This window comes from Sorex araneus, chromosome 6, assembly GCF_027595985.1.
Source record: "Sorex araneus isolate mSorAra2 chromosome 6, mSorAra2.pri, whole genome shotgun sequence".
In the NCBI taxonomy this organism is placed as follows: domain Eukaryota; kingdom Metazoa; phylum Chordata; class Mammalia; order Eulipotyphla; family Soricidae; genus Sorex; species Sorex araneus.
In genome coordinates, this window is record NC_073307.1 from 94,115,856 (window position 1) to 94,136,402 (window position 20,547).

The 20,547-nt window shown below is 58.7% G+C and overlaps 1 protein-coding gene across 1 annotated transcript; it reads right to left on the reverse strand.

Annotated features, from left to right (window-relative positions):
- Nucleotides 1-1,163: 1,163 nt before the first annotated feature.
- On the reverse strand, nucleotides 1,164-18,906 carry TEX33 (testis expressed 33). The gene is made up of 6 exons (XM_055143951.1): nucleotides 18,849-18,906; nucleotides 16,675-16,735; nucleotides 13,910-14,325; nucleotides 12,401-12,545; nucleotides 1,457-1,567; nucleotides 1,164-1,275 (listed from the first exon to the last, which is right to left on the reverse strand). The coding sequence occupies exons 2-6, from the start codon at nucleotides 16,694-16,696 to the stop codon at nucleotides 1,184-1,186; spliced, it is 786 nt and encodes a 261-aa protein (XP_054999926.1). The 5' UTR covers nucleotides 16,697-16,735; nucleotides 18,849-18,906; the 3' UTR covers nucleotides 1,164-1,183.
- Between the last annotated feature and the right edge of the window lie 1,641 nt (nucleotides 18,907-20,547).

Below are 20,547 nucleotides of genomic sequence, written 5' to 3' on the forward strand. Positions count from 1 at the left end.
CCAGACACGCTCATTTCCTTGGGGACAACAAGCGACGCTCCCCCAGACACGGGCCCGGAGGCTGCTAGGACTGGCCTGTCATGGAACTCAGGGCCAAGAACTCTCTCTCCGGGCCGGTCGGGGTCCCTCTGGGCCTTGAGGGTCCGAGGGACGGCGCCCCGTGGGTCAGACAGAGTCCCAGCCGTCCCCGGAAGGGTTTGCTCTCTTCGTGGGAACTAAAGGAGCCTGTGCTCACTTCTTGGCGTGGGGGGCAGGGGGAGGAGGGGCGGGCGGGAACTGTTTGACACCGGCAAGGCTGGAATGGCCGGAGAGACCCTAACCCAGCTCGGGGACCGTGTCGAGACCCGGTTGCTCTTCAAGGAGACACTGGGAAAGTGCTAGGTGCAACTGGGCTGATCCTGAGCCCCCCTGCCGAGGTCCCGACCTCTAACACTTGTCTGTGTGGGGGGGTCTCGCCTGCTCAGAGCAAACTCCAGTCGCTCCTGAACTATTTCCGCCCCTCAGAGACAGGGAGTGACGCCCTCCCGAGGCTCTTGATTCAAAATGGGGCTCGGGCACCCCGTGGGGTGTCTTTCCCAGGACTCCCCAGAACTCTCCCTGCCAGTGCCACTGTCCATCCCCTTGGTCGTCCGGAGTCCCCCCCCTCCCGCCCCCTGGGGCCCCACTGAGCCCCTCAGCGGCCCCCACTTCCTCCCTGGACCGTGGTTCCCACTTTCAATTTTGCGGAGTTCCGCGGGAACAAACATCTCATGCCGCCTACGGGGGCTAAGAGAGTCGAAATTTTCTCGGCTTCGTTTTTGTTGGGGAGCCTGGACGGAGCAGTCGCCCCCATCCCCCTAAACACACACACCAGCCCCCCACCCCCACATGCCCCCCCCAGATGTGTATCCCAGCAACCGGGGCATAATAAACCTTGACATGTGGTTCCACATTCCCCGGTGCTGTTGGCTGTGTGTGTGTGTGTGTGTGTGTGTGTGTGTGTGTGTGTCTCGTTTATAGTAAGAGCCGTGGGGTGGGTTCCCCGGCGCTGGCCGGGGTCACCAGAGGAAACTGGACGCGTGACCCCCAACCCCCAGCTCGGGGCTCCGGGCCTGAGTGTTGGGGGCGGCGTCCACACAGCAGGGATGTCCTGGGCTGGGCCTTTATTGGCGCGTCCCCGCCGGCCGGGCGACCCTCCCGGGCTCTAGCTCTTCAAGCTCCTGCCCTTGTCGCTCTGCTTCTCCTCCAGTGCTTTCTGCAAGTTCATGTCCATCAGGTTCTTCTGGTGCCAGCGTCCTGCGGAGGGCGGGGGGCGGGGGGGCGACTCAGCTCCCGTTACCAGAGGGTCTCGGCCCCCTGCCCCACATGCACCCACCCTCTTCCTCACACCGCCCTGGGGCTCCGGGTGCCCGTCTGGGTCCTCTTGGGGCCTGGGGGTGCCTGCCCTGCCCGTGGGCGCCCCTCACACCCCGCCTACCCAGGTCGTCCGTCTTCCTGCCGTGCCAGTGCTCGATGTCTCTCACTGATCTCTCAATCACCTCCGGGGTGTAGGAGGCCTTCATGAGGCTCATTGCCTCCTGCGTGGCCCCTGTGGAGCCCCAAGAAGGAAGTCCCAGTACCCCAAGTCAACAGGGAATGGGCACTCCAGGGTGTACCCCTGTGTGCACTTCCCCTATGGATGATGGACAGGGGGGTTGGGGGGACAGCGGAGAGCGGAGAAGGGTCCAGGAGGGCAGGGGAGAGTGGAGGAGGGCCCAGGAGGGAAGGGGAGAGGGTAGGAGGGTCCAGGAGAGCAGGGGAGAGTGGAGGAGGGCCCAGGAGGGCAGGGGAGTGGGGAGGAGGGCCCAGAAGGGCAGGGGAGTGGAGAGGAGGCCCCAGAAGGGCAGGGGAGTGGGGAGGAGACCCCAGGAGGGCAGGGGAGATTGGAGGAGGGCCCAGGAGGGCAGGGGAGTGGGGAGGAGGACCCAGGAGGGCAGGGGAGTAGGGAGGAGGGCAGGTGGGCAGGGGAGAGGGGAGGAGGGCCCAGGAGGGTAGGGAAGAGGGGAAGAGGACCCAGAAAGGCAGGAGTGGTGGGGAGGACAGGTGGGCAGGGGAGAGGGGAGCAGAGCCCTGGACTCAGCCCCCAGCAGCTATGTGTATAGACAGACTAGCCTCTCCAAGTTCCTGTCTCATCTTTTCAGGGGAATGGAATGACCTTACACAGTCGGGAACACCTGGCGTGTTCTCATCAATGATCCTGTTTCAGGAAACTGACCTCTCTGTGTCAAGTATACACACACACACACACACACACACACACACACACACACACACACACATCCCAGATATCAGAGGACCAAATCCTACAAGATAGGAAAGATTCGAGCATTTCAGAACACAAAACAGCATGCGTGTTTGAAACCGTCCCATTACAGTGAGTATCGGTGATGAAGCAGCTGGCGGGGGGGGGGGGGGGCGGGCGGGGGGTCCCAGAGCAGCAGGACACGGGGAGGGCGTTTGCCTTGCATGTGACCAACTCCCCGCTGAGCACCATCAAGAGTGATTCCTGAGTGCAGAGCCAGGAGTAAGCCCTGAGCATCGCCGAGTGTGACCCAAAAAGCCAAAATAAAGAGAGAGAAAGAAATTGCCCAGAGCTAACAGTAGTTTCAGAGGCACGTGGGATTTCAAAAACAAAGCATATCACCGTGAAAAATTCAGTTCCCGGGACAGTAAGAGGTTTGGGGTTTGGAAGAATTGGGACAGGAACATCTGGGGCTAGAGGCTGGGGGGAGAGAAAATGTACAAAATCAGCCTGTGCTCCGTGAAGTTGCTTACTGCGCGTCCTTCAGTTTCTACTTTCTGCCATCTGAAAAATGACGTAGGTTTCAAGTTAGAGGTTTACTCGAGCGGATGGGGGCTGGCAGCTTAGCTCCAGGTGAGAACCCACGGCTGACCAGAGGACAGAGCTCACGACATTAGGGGCAGCACAGGGAGAGGGGGGTAGAAAAGACGAAAATGAGGGGCTGGGGCAGTAGCACAGCGGGGAGGGTGTTTGCCGTGCACGCGGGCGACCCAGGTTCAATTCCCAGCATCCCATAGGGTCCCCTGAGCACTGTGCCAGGAGTAATTCCTGAGTGAAGAGCCAGGGGTAACCCCTGAGCATTGCCGGGTGTGACACCCCCCCAAAAAATCTTACCATATGGTCTGATGAGCACCGCCAGGAGTAATTCCTGAGTATAGAGTATAGAGTATAGAGTAGTAACCCCTGTGCATCGCTGGGTGTGACCCATAAAAGCAAAAAAAAAATGAAAATGAAATATGAAACATGGTCAGATGACAGCTGGCTCAGAGCAGAAGCACAAATGCGCAATCACGGTTTGGATCCCCAATGCCACATCGCCAGGTGTGATCCCAGCAGCTCTGGTTCTTGGGAGCGGTGGACGCTGACAGCCAGGCGTGTGCGAGCACCAGGCCACGAGTATGTGGCCCTCACAGGGATTGCCCCATAGCTGGAAGCCTGCTTCATGAGCGGAGGGGAGAAGGCAGATGGAATAGAGAAGGGATCACTAAGAAAATGATGGCTGGAGGAATCAGTCGGGATGGGAGATGTGTGTCGAAAGTAGATAATGGACCAAACATGGTGACCTCTCAGTGTCTGTGTTGCAAGCCATAATGCCCAAAAGGAGAGAGAGAGTATGGGGAATATTGTCTGCCTTAGAGGCAGGGGGAGGGTGGGAAAGGGGGGGTATACCCGGGATATTGGTGGTGGGGAATGTGCACTGGTGGAGGGATGGTGTTTGATCATTGTGAGATTGTAACCCAAACATGAAAGCTTGTAACTATCTCACGGTGATTCAATAAAATTAAAAAAAAAAGAGATCATGCGGCCCTGGCCAGCACTGCAACTAGACAATGGGAGAGACCCAGAGGCAGGATGATGAGCCGAGGAAAGCATGGGCAGCAGCATCACGGGCGGGAGCTCTCCCGGCCGGCAATTGCAAGAGCACCTCCCCTAGAGCACGCGCCAGCCAGAGAGAGAGAGCACAGGGGCGAAGGCAGCTGGCGTGCATGTGACTGACCCCAGCATCACACCTGATCCCCCCCACAGAGCACTGCCAGGAGTGATCCCCGAGCACACAGTCAGGGGGAAGCCCTGAGCACAGCTGGGCGTGGCTCAAAAAAACCAATTAAACAAACAAAAAAAGAGAAACGAATGATGCTTGAAGGAAAATGTAAGATGCCCCGAGAAACGGTAGTTGGGAAATGGAGATCAGGAGTTAGTCTGTGTGTGTGTATGACACAGTATGTGTGTCCTCGGGAATCCAGATAAGCTTACACAAGCTGCATTAAGAAGGTCAATGTCGGGGCTGGAGTGATAGCACAGCAGGGAGGGCGTTTGCCTTGCACACGGGCGACCCGGGTTCGATTCCCAGCATCCTACATAGGGTTCCCCCAGCACCGCCAGGGGTAATTCCTGAGTGCAGTGCCAGGAGGAAGCCCTGTGCATTGCCAGGTGTGACCCGAAAAGCAAAAATAAAGAAGGTCAATGCCTAGTTTATGGGATGGGAGGAAGAGGAGGAGGAGGAAGAGGAGGAAGAGGAGGAGGAGGAGGAGGAGGAGGAGAAGGAAGAGGAAGAGGAGGTGGTGGAGGAGGAGAAGAAAGGAGGAAAAGGAGGACGAGGAGGAGGTGGTGGAGGAGGAGGAGGAAGAGGTGGTGGAGGAAGAGGAGGAGGAGGTGGAGGAGGAGGAGGAGGAGGAAGAGGAGAAAGAGGAGGAGGAGGAGGGAGGAGGAGGAGGGAGAAGGAGGAGGAGGGTGGTTGTGAAGATGAGGATGGTGAAGATAATGATGATGACAGTAATGAAGAAAGCTAATAAGTTTTCGAAGATAGGCCATGAGCTGAGGGGTTATGAGAGCTTCCAAAACTTTCTGGTCACCTCCATCAGAAGCAGGGGTGAGTACGACCCTCATATGATGGGTGGAGCCACAGAAGCACAAACAAGGTGAAGTCATTCCTCCAAGTTCACAGAGCCTGTGAACTTAACTCTTAGACACACTATCGGGCCAGAATCCACCGTTTACACAACTTTATTTACACAGAACTAGAATTCTGTTTACACAGAACTAGAATTCTGTTAAGTAATAGCATGTAAGCTGAGAGGGGCCGGGAGAATCAAGGTGAAAGCATTGAGGATTCATTGTTTTTGAAGAGCTTAAGTAACTGCTAAACTTTCGTATGCGTACACCATGCAGGAGAAATGTCAAAGGCAGAAACTCACACATGGCCAAGATTAAAGACAAACAGAGGAGCCAGAAGCGAGAATCGAAGGAAGCACCTGGAAATCCCAAACACATAAGCTGGGGAGGGAGAGAACGACACAGAAACCGCAGCTGACACCAAAATCACCAGAAAAGGCCTCAGTTGGAATAAGCCCCAATATTTTTTTTGTGGGTCACACCCGGCAATGCACAGGGGTCATTCCTGGCTCATGCACTCAGGAATTACCCCTGGCGGTGCTCAGGGGACCATATGGGATGCTGGGATTCGAACCTGGGTCGGCCGCATGCAAGGCAAACGCCCTCCCCGTTGTGCTATCGCTCCAGCCCCAACCCCCAATATTTGAATGAAGAGAATAAATAGAAATTAACTAAGACCATGAACTAAAAAGGGATGATTCCTCTATGAGAAATCTGTATTTCTGCACCTATTTTTGTCCCCAGATTCATATTATTTGAAGGTTTTGTTGTTCTTGTTGTTGCTGTTGCTGTTTTGGGGTCACACCCAGCAGTGCTCAGGGCTGACTCCTGACTTTGTGCTCGGGGATCATTCCCAGGGCCTCACTCATGCAAGAGAAGCTCTCGCGGCACCGAGCCACATCCCCAGCCAGAATGCCGGGAGAGTTTTCTGGTATTTGTTTCCCACACAAGTACTGGCCAACCAGAAGCAAACTGGGCCCTCTCTGTGGCTGGGAAATGGGAAAAAAAAAAAAAAAAGGAAGACCCAGAGAAGTGAAAGCATCTGCAGCAATCTGGGGTGAGATCCTGGTTCTAAAAGCTGCTCCCGGGGCTGGAGCGATAGCACAGCAGGGAGGGCGTCTGCCTTGAACGTGGCCAACCTGGGTTCGATTCCCAGCATCCCATATGGCTCCCGAGCACTGCCAGGAGTAATTTCTGAGTGCATGAGCCAGGAGTAACCCTTGTGCATTGCTGGGTGTGACCCAAAAAAGTAAAAGTTGCTCCCCTTGAAAGAGTCTCCAGATTGGTAAAACTAAATTGACAGTTACAACAAGGCAAGGCAAGGTTGGCCGGAACGATAGCACAACGGGGAGGGTATTTGCCTTGCATGCGACCGACCCGGGTTCAATCCCCGGCATCCCATAGGGCCCCCTGAGCACCGCCAGGAGTCATTCCTGAGTGCAGAGCCAGGAGGAACCCCTGAGCATCGCTGGGTGTGACTCAGAAAAAAACAAAACAAAAGAACAAGGTGAGATTGCCACAGGCCTGCTCCGGCGGGGAAAGGTTTGTCTGGACCCAACAGCTCCAGCAAACAGCGTCTACACGGCCTGAGATTTGTAAAGGCGTCATCAATAAGCTGCATTTGTCAGAGACTCCCGGACCCGAGACACTGTTCCCAAGCACATATTCATTATCTACAAAACCCGGTGGCTCACTGGGCCCTCACCCAAGTCCCACCGATTCCCAGAACTGGACTCATCCCCGACCGCAGTCACCAGCTTCTACCATCCCGCTAGACGCGCTGCCCCTGAGCTACCTGGGTGCTTATGTGACAGAGTGTTAAGTTAGAGGCTGGCTCGCGGCCCTGCGTCTGTAGGGACCAGACACCAGACTCTGCCCAAGCCAGTGAGTGCTACGGGGTGAAAGGTGAAAGCAGGCACCAAAGAATCCAGCCTAGAACATACCTTGTCCCCAAGTGCTGAAGAGTCAAATTTGGGGGTGAGGGGTGTTAAAAAAAAGGGGAGGTCAAATTTGGGGAAACTGAGGAGCACTTCACTAGAGAGTATCTTTGACTCTTTAGATGCTGAGTGACCTCTTCTCAAACGAAGAAGGGGCCCACCTCCCAATTTAAATCTAATCAGAGAGGCTTGGGGAGGGAGGCTGGAGGGCTGGAGCGATAGCACAGCGGGGTAGGGCATTTGCCTTGCACATGGTCGACCTGAGTTCGATTCCTCCGTCCCTCCCGGAGAGCCCAGCAAGCTACCCAGAGTATCCTACTCGCACAGCAGAGCCTGGCAAGCTCCCCGTGGCGTATTCGAGATGCCAAAAACAATAACAACAAGTCTCACCATGGAGACGTGACTGGTGCCCGCTCGAGCAAATCTATGAACAATGGGAGGACAGACAGACAGTGGGGAAGGGCGGGGGGGTGTCTGGAGAGCTTGGGAACAGCAAGGCAGGGAGCGAGACGCCTGAGCAGCAGAATCCAGAGAGCCCGAGGCAGCTGCACCCCATTTCTGGGGACAAATGTGAATAGGGAAAGAGCCCCTTCAGATCCTACCCCAAATTCATTTTTTTTTTTTTGGTTTTGGGGCACACTCAGCAGTGCTCAGGGATGACTCCTGAGTCATTCAGGGATCACTCCGGGCAGGGTAGGATTGCCAACAGGTTTTTTGGTTCTTTTTTTCTCTTGCCTGCTGGGGATCGAACTCAGGGCCTCACACATACAAAGCAGACACTTTTTTCTTTTTAAGGTTTGCATTTTAATTTAAGGGTCTTGGAAACACATGCAGTGGTGCTTGGGGGAAATAAAATGAGAAAAAATGATATGCAGAAGTTTAATATATGTGAGGTAATGATGAGTCGAGGGTTGTTTTTTTTCAGGGGGTCACACCGGTGATGCTCAGGGGTTACTCCTGGCTCTGCACTCAGGAATTACTCCTGGCAGTGCTCAGGGGACCCTATGGGATGCTGGGAATCAAACCCGGGTCGGCCGCGTGCAAGGCAAACGCCATCCCTGCTGTGCTATCGCTCCAGCCCCAAGTCAAGGGATTTTGTTCTATCTCTCAAGTTGTAACTCAAATGCTAAAAAATATGCAACCAATAAAAGAAAGGAAAATTTCTGGGGGGTAAGGTGCCACCAGCAGGTCAACCTCTACCTGCGGGGCGAGTGCATCAGCAGCCTGATGGAGCCTTCAGACTTCCAGATACCCCGAAATTGCTGCTGTGCCTTGGGCCAGACCCCAACAACTTGGGGCCAAGTTTACCTAGAATTTAAACACCCACAAACCACCTCTGGGTCAGTTACATAAGCTCATTTATTGGCCTTACTTCAGAGACCCACGAATCTAGAAAGAGATCAAAAGATGCAGGTCGGGCCTGTAGCACAGAGGTAGGCGGGAACTCGTGACTGAGAGCCCCAGGCCGCTTGGGTGGGGACTGGGCCTCCCCCGCAGGTCCCCTTGGCAGTCACACCCACAAACTGCCCCTGGGGGGCATGTAATCTCATCAATGGCCAAGGCCCAGAGACTATAAACTAAAGCTCCCGGAAGAGAGTATTGCAGAATGCCCTGACCCCGTGCCAGGCTGTCTTCACCGGGGCACCTCGGAGTGGAGCGGGTTGAGTTTCCCTCCCTGCCCCAAGCAGAACCCCGGCAGCCGAAAACCTCCAGAACCCAACCACTGCCATGCCCAAGGCCACTCTACACATGCTCAGACGAGCCTCACCCAACAGGGCACAAGTCTCACCCAAAACGAGATGAACCTTACCAGAGAGTGGACTGGCAGGAAAACCCAGATATGCGGGCACCTGTGACTGAGATCTCCAAGCCCGCTTGGATCGGGACTGGGCCTCCTCCCCCCAGGTCCCCAGTTTTCCAGAAGCTTGGCAGTCACTTCCACAAACTGCCCCTGGCGCCATGTAATCCCATCAATGGCCAAGACCCAGAGTCTATAAACTAAAGCTCCTGGAAGAGAACGACACAGAATTTCCTGGACATTATATTCTATCCATAACAAGCAATACAAAACAAATCGTCTAGCATTGCCTTTTCGGCAGGTTTGAGGTGGTGGGAAATCGTCTGCCACACAAGCAGGAGATGGGTTGGAACGGTGGTGAGGAGGAATAGAACACTGGGGATTTTGGTGGTGGAAAGTGTGCACTGGTGAAGGGATGAGTGTTTGATGATTGTGTGACCAAAGCTTAAATATGAAAGCTTTGTAACCGTATCTCACGGTGAATCCAAAAAAAGGGCGGGGGAGGGGCTGGAGCGATGATAGCACAGCGGGGAGGGCATTTGCCTTGCACGCGGCTGACCCAGGTTCGATTCCCAACATCCCATATAGTCCCCTGAGCACCTCCAGGGGTAATTCCTGAGTGCAGAGCCAGGAGGAACCCCTGTGCATAGCCGGGTGTGATCCAAAAAGCAAAAATAATAATAATAATAATAAAGTAGTAAAGTAGGAGGCAACCAATCTTAGAGGGAAATAATTTTTTACAGATATATGTGTGTATATATGTATATATGTGTATATATATACATACACACACACACACACACACACACAAGGCTCAACCTCTAACAACATGTTAGTGATCTCTTATAGAAGGGCTTAATGGCCCCTGGGTGAAATGCAACAATCTTTATGCTCTTTCCTCTAAGGAAACTAATTTTGTAGCATTTTCAACGGTTTTTCGTAACAAACAATATAAAATTATTTCAGTTCTGCTTCCAGGCAGGAGTTGGGGTTCAGAATGGAAACATCCGAAATATGGTGGTGGGAAGGTGTCATGATGATGGGATTGGTGTTCGAATATTACATGTAATCAAATATTGTGAACTACTCTGTAAAATAAAAGTATTAAAAATTTTTAAAAATTAAAGCGTTTTCCCTTGAAAAATAAAAAAATAAAAACGATAGAAAATTTAAAAAGAAAATGTCTAAAAATACAGATATAGGATTAAAAGTGAAAGATAGCGATCCCCATAAAGGAGGAATGAAAAAGGAATCTGAAAAAGGAATCTGATTCACACTGAAACCCGAAATCCATGCCCCGCTGGATTAGCAACTTTAATGTGAAAAGCAAACCAAGTGTTTTCCGAGACTCTCTGAGAGATTATCCCTGTGACTCAGCACGGAGTCGGGTTTCTCCCCCCCACACCTTCTGGAACCTTCCCTCCCTCCCTCTCCAAACAGTCCTCTCCTGCCAGTGTTCAGGTTGGCCTCGGCGCCCGTTCACACGCCCCTAATCCAGCCGCTGGCCTGTTTCTCGTCTCTGCACAAACACCCAACGCCCCATGACGCCGGGCGGCCACCCCTGTGGTGGTCAGTGGTCCCACCGGGCGCCATGCCTGCCTGCCCAAACGCCTCCAGCCCCCTCCTCCCCGCACCCCTGCTTCTGCCCTGAGCCCCGACATTTACCTTCAGGATAACCCTCTCTCCCCACTCCAACACCGCCCCCCCCCACCGCTGTCCTTCCCGGCCCAGCCCGCCCCCGCCCCGGCTACCCCCCCCCCGAAGTTCCCCAGGACAGTCTGTTCCCGTGGGTCCCTCTCCCTCGTCCCCACCTCCCCCAGACCCCCCCCCCCAACCTCGCCAGCCTGAGAAGGAGGGCGCAGGGCTTGCCAACGTCCCCGGGGTCAGGCCCCGGCTGGCCCAGGCTAAGAGAACGTCCGGACGCCGGTCACGGGGAAACCCCGACCCTCTGGCCGGGAGCTGGTGCTGGGTGCTGGGTGCCCGGCCCGCACGCCCTCGGCACAGGCTCAGGCGACACGGATGTGTGTCTCCTTCCAGCCTGTGGGCCTGACCGCTCAGAGCTGTGGGCAGGAGCTGTCTGCGGGGAGGGGAGGCGAGAAGATTGGAGAGGAGGAGGATGGGGAGGGAGGAGGGGAGGAGAGAGAGGAAGAAGAGAAAGAGGAGGAGGAGGAGAAGGAAGAAGATGAGAAGAAGAGGAGGAGGAAGAAAATGAGAGGAGGTGGTGGAGGAGAGAGAAAAGGAGAAGAGAATAAGGGGAAGAGAAAGAGGGAGGAAGAGGAGGAGGAGGAAAAGAAGAAGGAGGAGGAATAGAGGGAGAAGGAAAAGGAGATGAAGGAGGAGAAAGCTTCATGCTCACTCTTTTACTCTCTCTTCCTCCTCCTCCTCCTCTTCCTCCTCCTCCTCCTTCTCCTCCTCCCTCCCTCCCTCCCTGCCCGCACCTTGCCCTGTGTTCTCCGCCCTCTGCCCTCCTCACCTACGCCAAGGCAGATGGCGGAACCAGGCGGGGCTCATGTGCCCGGACAGTGACAAGGTACAGACTCAGAGACCTCAGCCACGCTCACACCCTGGGCAGAGACGGGGCGGGAGGGGGAAGGCGGGGGGGGGGGGGCAGGGAGCAGCCAGGGGACAGTCCTAGCCATGCCCAGGGACAGGCCCCAGGGCAGCAGACCCCAGCCGGGGGCCACGGGTGACAGCTGGACATGCTCCACACTGGGCACATGGACACTGAGGAGAGAATAACCAGGCGACGGGATCGTCATCGTACCCTAGAGGCGCCCGGGACCAGAGCGATAGAGGAAGCGGGCGGTGTGACGCCCAGTAACAGACTCCAACTTCTGAAGCACCTGTGTCCTGTGTGCGAACCTTCCACCTCATTCTCAAGCACGCGCAGCGTCGGCAAAACCCACTCTCACCCCGACAGCAATGCAGTTCCTGGGGGTAGGGCTGGGGGCCAGGGGGACGAGATCCAGGGTGCAGCTGGAGAGGGTCCACCATGGGCGGGAGGGGAGGGGGCAAAACCTGACCTTGGGCACGCGGTGCCGCGGGCAGGATGGAGCGGGCAGAGAGAAACCCCGACATACTGAGCGGAAACCTCCCGCCCAGACACCTTCTCAGCCTTGGTTCACAGCTGGCGGGGGGGAGGGGGCAGGTTGGGGTGTCAGTGATGGTGAAGACCTCGGGGTTTGGGGGGGCAGAAGGAAAAGATGAATTTGAACTTCAGACTCAGCAATTCCTACCGGGGGGCCCGGGGCCAGCCGCTGTCCCATCTGCCTGTGAACTGGGCATCACGGAATGTCCCAAGACAAACTGAGGACAGCAGGCGGGCAGGGGAGTGTCTGCCTCTATGCCCCTTCCCAGAAGGTGCCACCACTAAGCACGGGAGCGAGAGACGCCCCCGGGCACACACTTGGTGCCCAGCCAAGCGCCTACCCACTGGCGAGCAGGACTGCAGGGGGATGTCCCCCACCAGCCGCAGACTTGCTGACCGCGGGGGCTACGGACCCCACTCAAGGCTGCGCCCAGGGCCCGTCTGAGCTGAGCCCCGGCCCAGCTGGACGGAAGCATCCACCCTGACCGACGCCTGGGCCCTGGCGGCCGTGCCCACCGGGTCGACGGTCTGCACAGAGACACTGACGTTCCAGGACGTCACCCCCTCGGGGGGAAGTGAGCATCCCCGGGGGTACCCAGGGGGACCCTGCTCCCAGCCCTGCCCGCCCCTGTCCTGGGCCTGACCTGGAAACAAGTTCGAGCGAGAGTTGTAGCCCAGGTCGTAGTAGTCGGCGTAGCTGGGGGAGCCTGGCACTGAGCCCCGGGCCCTGCCGAGCCGAGAGTTGGCGCTCCTCTGCCCCTCCAGGGCATCGCTGAGGGCCCTCTGGGCCTGGGGGAGGGGAGACAGAGGCGGGGGAGCAGGGTCGGGCGCTGCTGTCACCTCTGAAAGTCCCCCTGGCCCTGCCTGGCGCCGCCCACCAAGCTACCCGGCCCCCACCCCCACCCCGAGCCGGGAGCTCTCACTGCTGCAGCCCCTGCACCCTCACAGCCTCCACCCTCTCCCTAGGCTGGGGACGTGCCCCCGAGAGCACTGGCAGCTGCTGTCCAAGCCCGCCGGGAACGGTCTTTCCGGAGAGCACTTGCCGGAGAGCACTTGCCTGAGAGCACGCGTTGGCCTTGCCCGAGGCCAACCCGGGTTTGATCCCCATAGCAGCCCCCGAGCAGCCCCCGGAGTGACCCCGTAGCCAGGACTGAGCCCTGAGCACCCCCAGCTGTGGCTCAAAAGCCAAAAGAAAAAAAAAAAAGACCAGTTCCTGTTGCCTCGGTTTGTTCTGTTTGGGGGCCACACCCAGCAGTACTCAGGGCTGACTCCGGGCTCTGTGCTCAGGGGATCAGACCCGGGTCATCGGCGTGCAAGGCAAGCGCCCTCCCCACCGTCCTGTGATTCTTGCCCCTCGTGCCACATTCTAAGTTAGACCCTTGGGACTCGAGGGGTCTCACAGTGGCAGGGACCCCTCAGCCCAGGCCGGCTCTGGAAGGCTCGTTTGATCTTACCAGGGCCGACTCTTTCCTTGTATATAAACGGGGAAACTGAGGCCGAGAGTGGCTGAAGCCATGCCCAGGGGCCAGGAAATCTGGGTGTGCCCCCCCCAAGCTGCAAACATGAGGTAGGTCTCTCCTCCTCTCTCGGCCTGTCTCCCGACTTGGCACATGGGGCTGGGTTTTGTTTATTTGGTATTTGGCTCATTCCCTGCGGTGCTCAAGGCTGACTCCTGGCTCTGTGCTCAGGGATCACTCCTGGTGGGGCTCAGGGGACTCTCTGTGGATCTGGGGATCGAACCCAGGTCAGTCACGTGCAAGGCAGCCTGCCATGCTGTCTCTCCAGCCCTACAGATGGGTTCTCATGAGGTCATTAGAGTGAGAATTCAGCAGGAGCACAGGTTCAATATTTAAAAACCAGTAGTAGCCACCCTCCCAGGTGTGGCTCAAAACAAAAATATCTGAAAGTAAATATTGAAAAAAAAGGAGTTATTCCGTGTGATGTAACATAGTAAGTGCTCAATAAAACCACAACAATGTGCTGTGACCTAGTAAGTGCTCAATCAACACCACAACCAATGTTATTATTTCAGGAAAGTTGGAAGCACCCCAGGTGTACGCAAGAGCAGATTCATAGGTGTTGGGGGGCGTCACTTACAGCCCCCCCATGCACAATGCCGCTCAGCTTCCCAGCCCCGAACCCGGATCACACACCTGCTTCTCGGATACCATCTGGTCCACCAGGCTGCTCCCAAACTTATGGCGAATGTTTTCAGGAATGACGCTGGGTCTGTGGCTGGCGGGCGGGCTCCCGGGGTCCTCGGCCAGCCCCCCGCACATCTGAGCCCCCTCGCGGGAGCCGGGCTGGCTCTGGGTGGGAGAGGGTCTGTGGTCCCCCTTCTTCAGGGCCCCAGGCTGCGGGTCCATGCCGGGGTTGAGGCAGGTACTGGCCCTCGAGGGCGGGACGGAGGCCTGCCCCAGGGGGCTGCTGCCCGGCCTGCACAGGAAGGGGCTGGGGGGCGGGGACCTGAGCCTGGTGGCGTCCAAGGGGCTGCAGGTCCTCCCCCAGGCGTCCACATCCTGCCGGCCTTCCTTGCTGCCCCGAGGGGGCCTGGTCAGAGTGGTCGTGCCTGTTGGGGGGGAAAGGACGGTTGGAGGAGGGAGGCTGGGAAGCAGGCAGAGGCGAGGGGCCGGGGGAGGACAGACTGGCCAGAGCCCCAGAGGGCGGGGCCAGAGCGGGCAGTGGAGTGGGCGGGGCCAGAGCTGGTCGTGAAGTAGGCGGGGCCAGAGCGGCGTCCAGCGGGGAGCCCACGTCCAGCTCCACTCCCGCACCCAGGTGGCCCCCCCAGCCCCGCCAGGGTGACCCCTGAGCACCCCCAGGGGTACAAGGGGGCTGGAGCCCTCTGGAGCAGGACACTCCCCCCCCATTGCCTCTGACTTTGCGTGCAGCCTGGCCCCGTCTGACCTTGAGACTGGCCGAGTGACCTTGAGTCGGGGTCTGCAGCCCTAGGTTAGCGCCCTCGGACCCTGCACGCCCAGCGAGGGGACCCAGGGGCGGGGGGGGGGGGGGCGGCCGAGGGTGCTGGGAAAATCCGAGTGTGGGACCCGGACGTCTCTGATCCCCCCCACCCTGCTCCCCCAGCCCTTCCCCACGTCCCCTACTTCCAGGGCCTGAGATTGGGGGTCTCCGGCTGCCTGTGTGATGCTTCCCCTTGCGCCCCCCCCCCCCGCCCACCCCTGCCCCCGCCCTCCACGCCTTCCTGAGGCCCCGGGTTTGCCTGTCCAGCTCCCGGGAACCCAGCGCCCCAGGACCGTCCTCCCAAGCCTGAACTACTCCTCTGCCGTGCTCCAGGAAGGGGTGAAGCCCCCTGATGCAGACACCCCCCCCTCCGACTCACAACCCCCAACAGAGCCTCAGACCCCGCTCACAAACCCTCACACACATCTGCACACACATCACACACACGACACACACACCCTCACACACAAACCACACACATCACACACACCCTAACACACACCCCTCCACACACACACACACATACATCACACACACCACACTCACACACTCTACACATATATACCCACCACACACCCACATACATACCACACACACACACTCTACACAAATACACCCCCCACACCCCCCCATACACTACACACACACAAACCAAACAACACCACACACAAACCACACACACATGCGCACACTCTACAATACACCACACACACACACACACACACACACACACACCACACACACACACACATCCTGACAGTGATGACATTTCCCTTCCAGCACCCTTGCTGTCTACACAAAAGGCGGAAGGAAACCTCCTCCCCCAGGTGGCCCTCCTGGCTCTGCTCCCCGGCCCGAAACCCAGCAGTCGAGCCTGGCGCAGCCCAGGGCAGGGAACCAGCCGGCAGAGGACAGCCCCCGCCTGCCCGGGGAGACTGGGCCCTGCACGGGAAGGTTCTCGTCAGCCCACCCGCGTCCGGGGTCCTGTGCCCCCCCCCCCGCCCCACCTGGCTCTGAGCTGATGTATGAACCCATGCGATTGTGCAACACCAGCTGGGGTCCGAGCTGTGCCCGGTCCTCCGGGAGTCGGGCGACCCCCCTGGCATGCCCACCCTGCCTGCCCCTCCCGGTGAGGCCCTGGCACCCCCTCCCCCCTTGCAGTGTGGGGTGATGGACCAGGCACCGGGGCCGCCAGCAGCAATGCAGGTTCTCAGGCCCTTCCCGGCCGCCCCGGCCAAGAGAGTCCAGGAGGCTCGTGTTTGATCGACAGGGTCCCGGGCTGCTCAGGTTGGGGGGCGAAACTGCCCACGGGGGCCGTGTCCCACCTCCCACACCCCCTGGCCGCTGTCCACCCCTGTCCGCAGGCTCTTGGGCCCCTGCTCCCAGCTGACCACAAGGTCACTCTGGGTCTGAGTCCTGGTCTTTGTCCTCAGCGAGCCGGCCCGGGATCTGCCCTGTCGGCACCCCCCTCCCCCCTCCCCCCCCCACCCCTCCACACCCCTCCGCCCCGCGCCCCCCCACCCCACAGCACCCCCTCCAGCTTTCAGGCTAAACAGAATTCCACTCCTGGCCACCAAAACCGCAGCTGCGCCCCTCTTGACCTTTGCCCGGCCCGGGCCTCGGCCTGGAACATTCTTTTCCCAACTCCTGGCTCACACGGGCCCCAGGTGTGCCAAAACCCCATCCTCCCCCCACCCGCCCCACCCCTGCACGTGAGGGTCACTGCAGCCCCTCAGGGCCACCCCCCCCCGCGGGACCAGACCGTCAGGGGGTGGGGGACCCCGACCTGGCAGAGGGAAGGGGCGAGGCAGTGTCCACTATGTCCTTCTCTGTCTGCAGGCCAGAGGTGACCCCCGCCCCAACAGAAGAGGGCTGGGGGCACGAGGCTGTCCCCCTGCACCCTGGGAGTCGCCCCCTCCCCGCCGAGCCGCAGGGCAGGACCCTGCTCAGGGCGTCCTACCTGCCTGGCGCCCCAACTCCATGGACACGCCCTGGGCACCGCACTTAGGTCCAAGTGGGTCCTGTGGACAGAGAAACATGAGTATGGTGTCTCAGACAACGCAGGGGGCGGGGGAGGAGGGGGTGGGGGAGGGTGTGCTGGATCGCTGACCGGGGAGCCTGGCCGTGGTCACAGCCTGACCAGAGGGGCTCCCAGGCTGCGGCCACTCCCCTTCCCTGCACTCCTGCCCGCTCTGGAAAACGCCCGTCACCCCCACACACACCCCAAACAGCCCCGGGGCATCGGGACTCACCACTTCTTCATCATTAAATCCGTTCATGCTTTGGCCCCGTCTGTGAGTCCTAGTTATGGGGTACATCTCCCCCGAGCCCCCCCATCCCAGTAACTCTCATCCTCTCCCCACAAAGACAATCTTGTCCGTTTCACTAAGGGGTCCTGCAGGTTTAGGGGAAGGAATTCCCGTGGCCAGCACAGAGGCGGCGACAGGAAGCCGCCTGGTGGTCCAAACCAGCCTTGGGTCGGGCGGCGAGGGGCAGCCACTGGCACCTTCAGACGCCTCCGCAGCCTGCACACTCACCCTCTCCCTCCAGGGCCAGGGAAAGCCATTTCTCACTCACATTTGCTTCTTTTATTGCTTTTTTAATTTTTTTTTAGTTGTGTACTATATAATCCATTTATTAGCTATTTCCTGTGGGGCTAACCAATGGTGGCCCCCAGCCCCCATCACAGACCCTGGCTGGGACCAGCTTAGTTCTCTGGTGGGGGGGGTGAGACGCGCTGGGTGTTTGCAGGACCACAGACTCCCCCACCGCTGCTTATCTGGAATCCGGACACAGAGATACATTGTAGCCAAAGAGCCAGCCCGAAGGGCTTGTCTCTGTGCTAACCTGACACAAAGGCGGCTTTGAAGTGACTCCATCTGCGTTTAACACCCAGAGTACCAGAGAAGTCCAGCGACGTGCCTGGGGTCACTCAGCAAGATCCTGCCTCCTATTTCACTCTCCAGGAAAAATCACCCCCAAAATCACTCGATTGATTCTGACCCTCCCATAGCTTGCGGATGGGTCAGCCTCTGCTCTGCGGGACGTCCCCTTGGTATTTAGACCCCAGAGTAACCACCCCCCCTGGTCTGGGCTGGACCTGGAAGCTGGACAGTGTGAGCACTTCCCAGGGTGCTCCATGAAATCTGTGTCTTGGTCTCTCTCCTCACTCTCTGGGGTGGGGGGTTCCACTGGGGGAGTCACTGATGGGTTTGAAGCCACCCCAGGAACTGAAGACCTCCAACCCCTAGCTCAACGGTCCCCAGAGAGCCCAGCAGTGACCTGAGAACACTGGATGGGGAGCCCCTAGCCTGCAGAAACTACAATTTGACACATCTGTGGGTTTGTGGGGTTTTTTTCTTTTTTGCTGGTTTTTTTGTTTTTGTTGTTGTTGCTGTTTTTTGCTTTTTTGATCACACCCGGCAATGCATGCACAGGATTATTCCTCAGGAATTCCTCCTGGAGGTGCTCGGGAGACCCTATGGGATGCTGGAAATCGAACCCACATCGGCCATGGACAAGGCAAACACCCTCCCTGCTGTGCTATCGCTCCAGCCCCTTGTGTTTTCCTTAAGTGCAGCTGTTTGGAGTGTTTTTGTCTTTGGCGTTGTTTTGCCACACACCCGGCGGTGCTCTTGCTTCTGCACTCAGGGCTCACTCCCGGAGGTGCTCCAAGGACCGTGTGCCATATGCACACGGGGAATGACAACAGAGGAGCCACATGCACGGCAAGCACCATCCCCGCTGTACCATCTCTGGGGTCCAGGGCCCACCCGTGAGCTTTGGGGGGCTTCCTTAAGGCGTGAGCGAGAGCGCCAAAGCCACCCCGTATTAATCCAGCGGGTTCACCTGTCTTCACGACGATGCTGCGGAAATCTTCTTCAGAGGCAGGCTAAACTCGGCCCCTCTCGCACGTGGGGAAACTGAGGCTCGGGGCAGAAATTGGGCCTCCCTCTGGGGAAGCCGAAACCCAGATCCCCCTACCCCCGCCCTGTTTCCTCTAGGGAGCTTTTTGCTCCTGATCCTGACCTCTCCCCACCCCGCCTGCCCTGTGGCACCAGAGCCCCCCGCCCCGCCCCCCACCCACACACCCGAGTGGCAGAAAAGTTGAGTGATGCCCGGCCAGTGTCTGACCTGGAAGGGAAGAGGCCGAGAGGCGTCGTCCAGGCGGGCACAGAAGGAGGCCCCGGTGCTCACACAGCCTGCGGGGAGACAGGATGATGGAGGCCGGGCCCAGCTGAGCCCCCGACCCCTCCTGTTCTCCAAGCCCCTCTACCTCTCCACTCGCTTTCCGAGCATCCGGCGTGAGCGGAAGCCCGGGGCACCAGCCACTGCTGCCAGCGGCTTGAGACAAAGCGGGGATGCTCGCTGCTGTCACCGGGGCAGCTCTGGAACCCGCCCTCTGTGACCTCAGAGGGTCCCAGACCGGGCAGAGCCAGGCAGGGGTGGGGCGGAGGGCACAAACCGGGCTCTCGAGGACTGTCCTCTGTCCTCCCCAGAAATGTCCTCTGAGCCGCCAGCACCCGAGCACAGAGACCGGAAGTTCGGGCGGTGGCCGGGGAACAGGGAGACAGATTGTACGTTTGTGTGTCTGTTTGTACGTTCGTGTGTCTGTTTGTCTGGGGGGCTGGGCCCTGCGGGGCTCAGGGATCACTCCTGGCAGGCTTCAGGGACCACGTGCGGTGCCAGGGTCAAACCCAGGCTGGCCACATGCAAGGCAAGCGCCCTGCCCGCTGCACGGTCCCTCCGGCCTCAGGAGAAGCCACTCAGGGAAGGTGGCCCCCAGCTCCACCCCCCGCCCCCGACCTCCGGGGACGGCTGAGGGAGGGGCGCGTTGGAGTCGGGCCTTTCAGAGGGGACTTGGGGACTACAGGTACAGAAGTGGGTCTGAGAGGCAGGACAGAGGGCGGCAGGGCACTTTTGCCTTGCATACGCTGTCCAGGGTTTGATCCCCCACACCCGGTAGGGTCCCCTCCAGCCCCACCCGGAGTGTACAGACAGGAGTCAGCCCCCAAGCACGGGGGCCCAAAACCCAAGCCAAAGGCCCATTCATGTCTATGAGCATAAACATAGGTGATGAGAGAGAGGAGCTGGTGTGGGTTGGCGGGGGCGGGGGCGGAGGGGAGGGGGCGGCGCCCTGAGTGGTCCCAGGTGGGCGTGGAGGGATCCAGGAGCACAGGTCTGGGAGGATGACTAAAGGGCGCGGGCCGGCACAGTCTGTCCCCTCTGCCCTTCACCCCCAAGGGTTCCCGAGGAAGATCCAGGTGCCTTCTACGCCGAGCGAGCGGCAGCTCAAACCTGCTTGTCCGCCAGGCTCGGGGGTCTCCGGGGTAGCCCAGGAGCGTTGGGATTATGCTTCCAGGCCCCTTGCTCTGGGCCTGCTGTTCAGTGGAGGAGGGACTTTGGCCAAATTCTTGAGCAAAGGGGCTGGAGCAATAGCACAGCGGGTAGGGCGTTTGCCTTGCACGCGGCTGACCCGGGTTCGATTCCCAGCATCCCATATGGTCCCCTGAGCACCGCCAGGGGTAATTCCTGAGTGCAGAGCCAGGAGTGACCCCTGTGCATCGCCAGGTATGACCCAAAAAGCAAAAAAATAAATAAATAAATAAAAATTCTTGAGCAAAAGCTCAATGCCGGGGGAGGGGCAGGGACTCAGGGACGGAGGGAAGCGGTGTCTGCGGGACGCCTCCTCCACCCCACCGGGCCCAGAGAGGGTGGCCAGGCCAGCGTCTCAGCCCAGGCACTGCGCAGGCGCGAGCCCACAGGCTCTCTGCGGGCCCAAACGACACGCTGCTGCTTCCTGCAGGGGACCCTCGCGGCAGTGGGGGGGGTC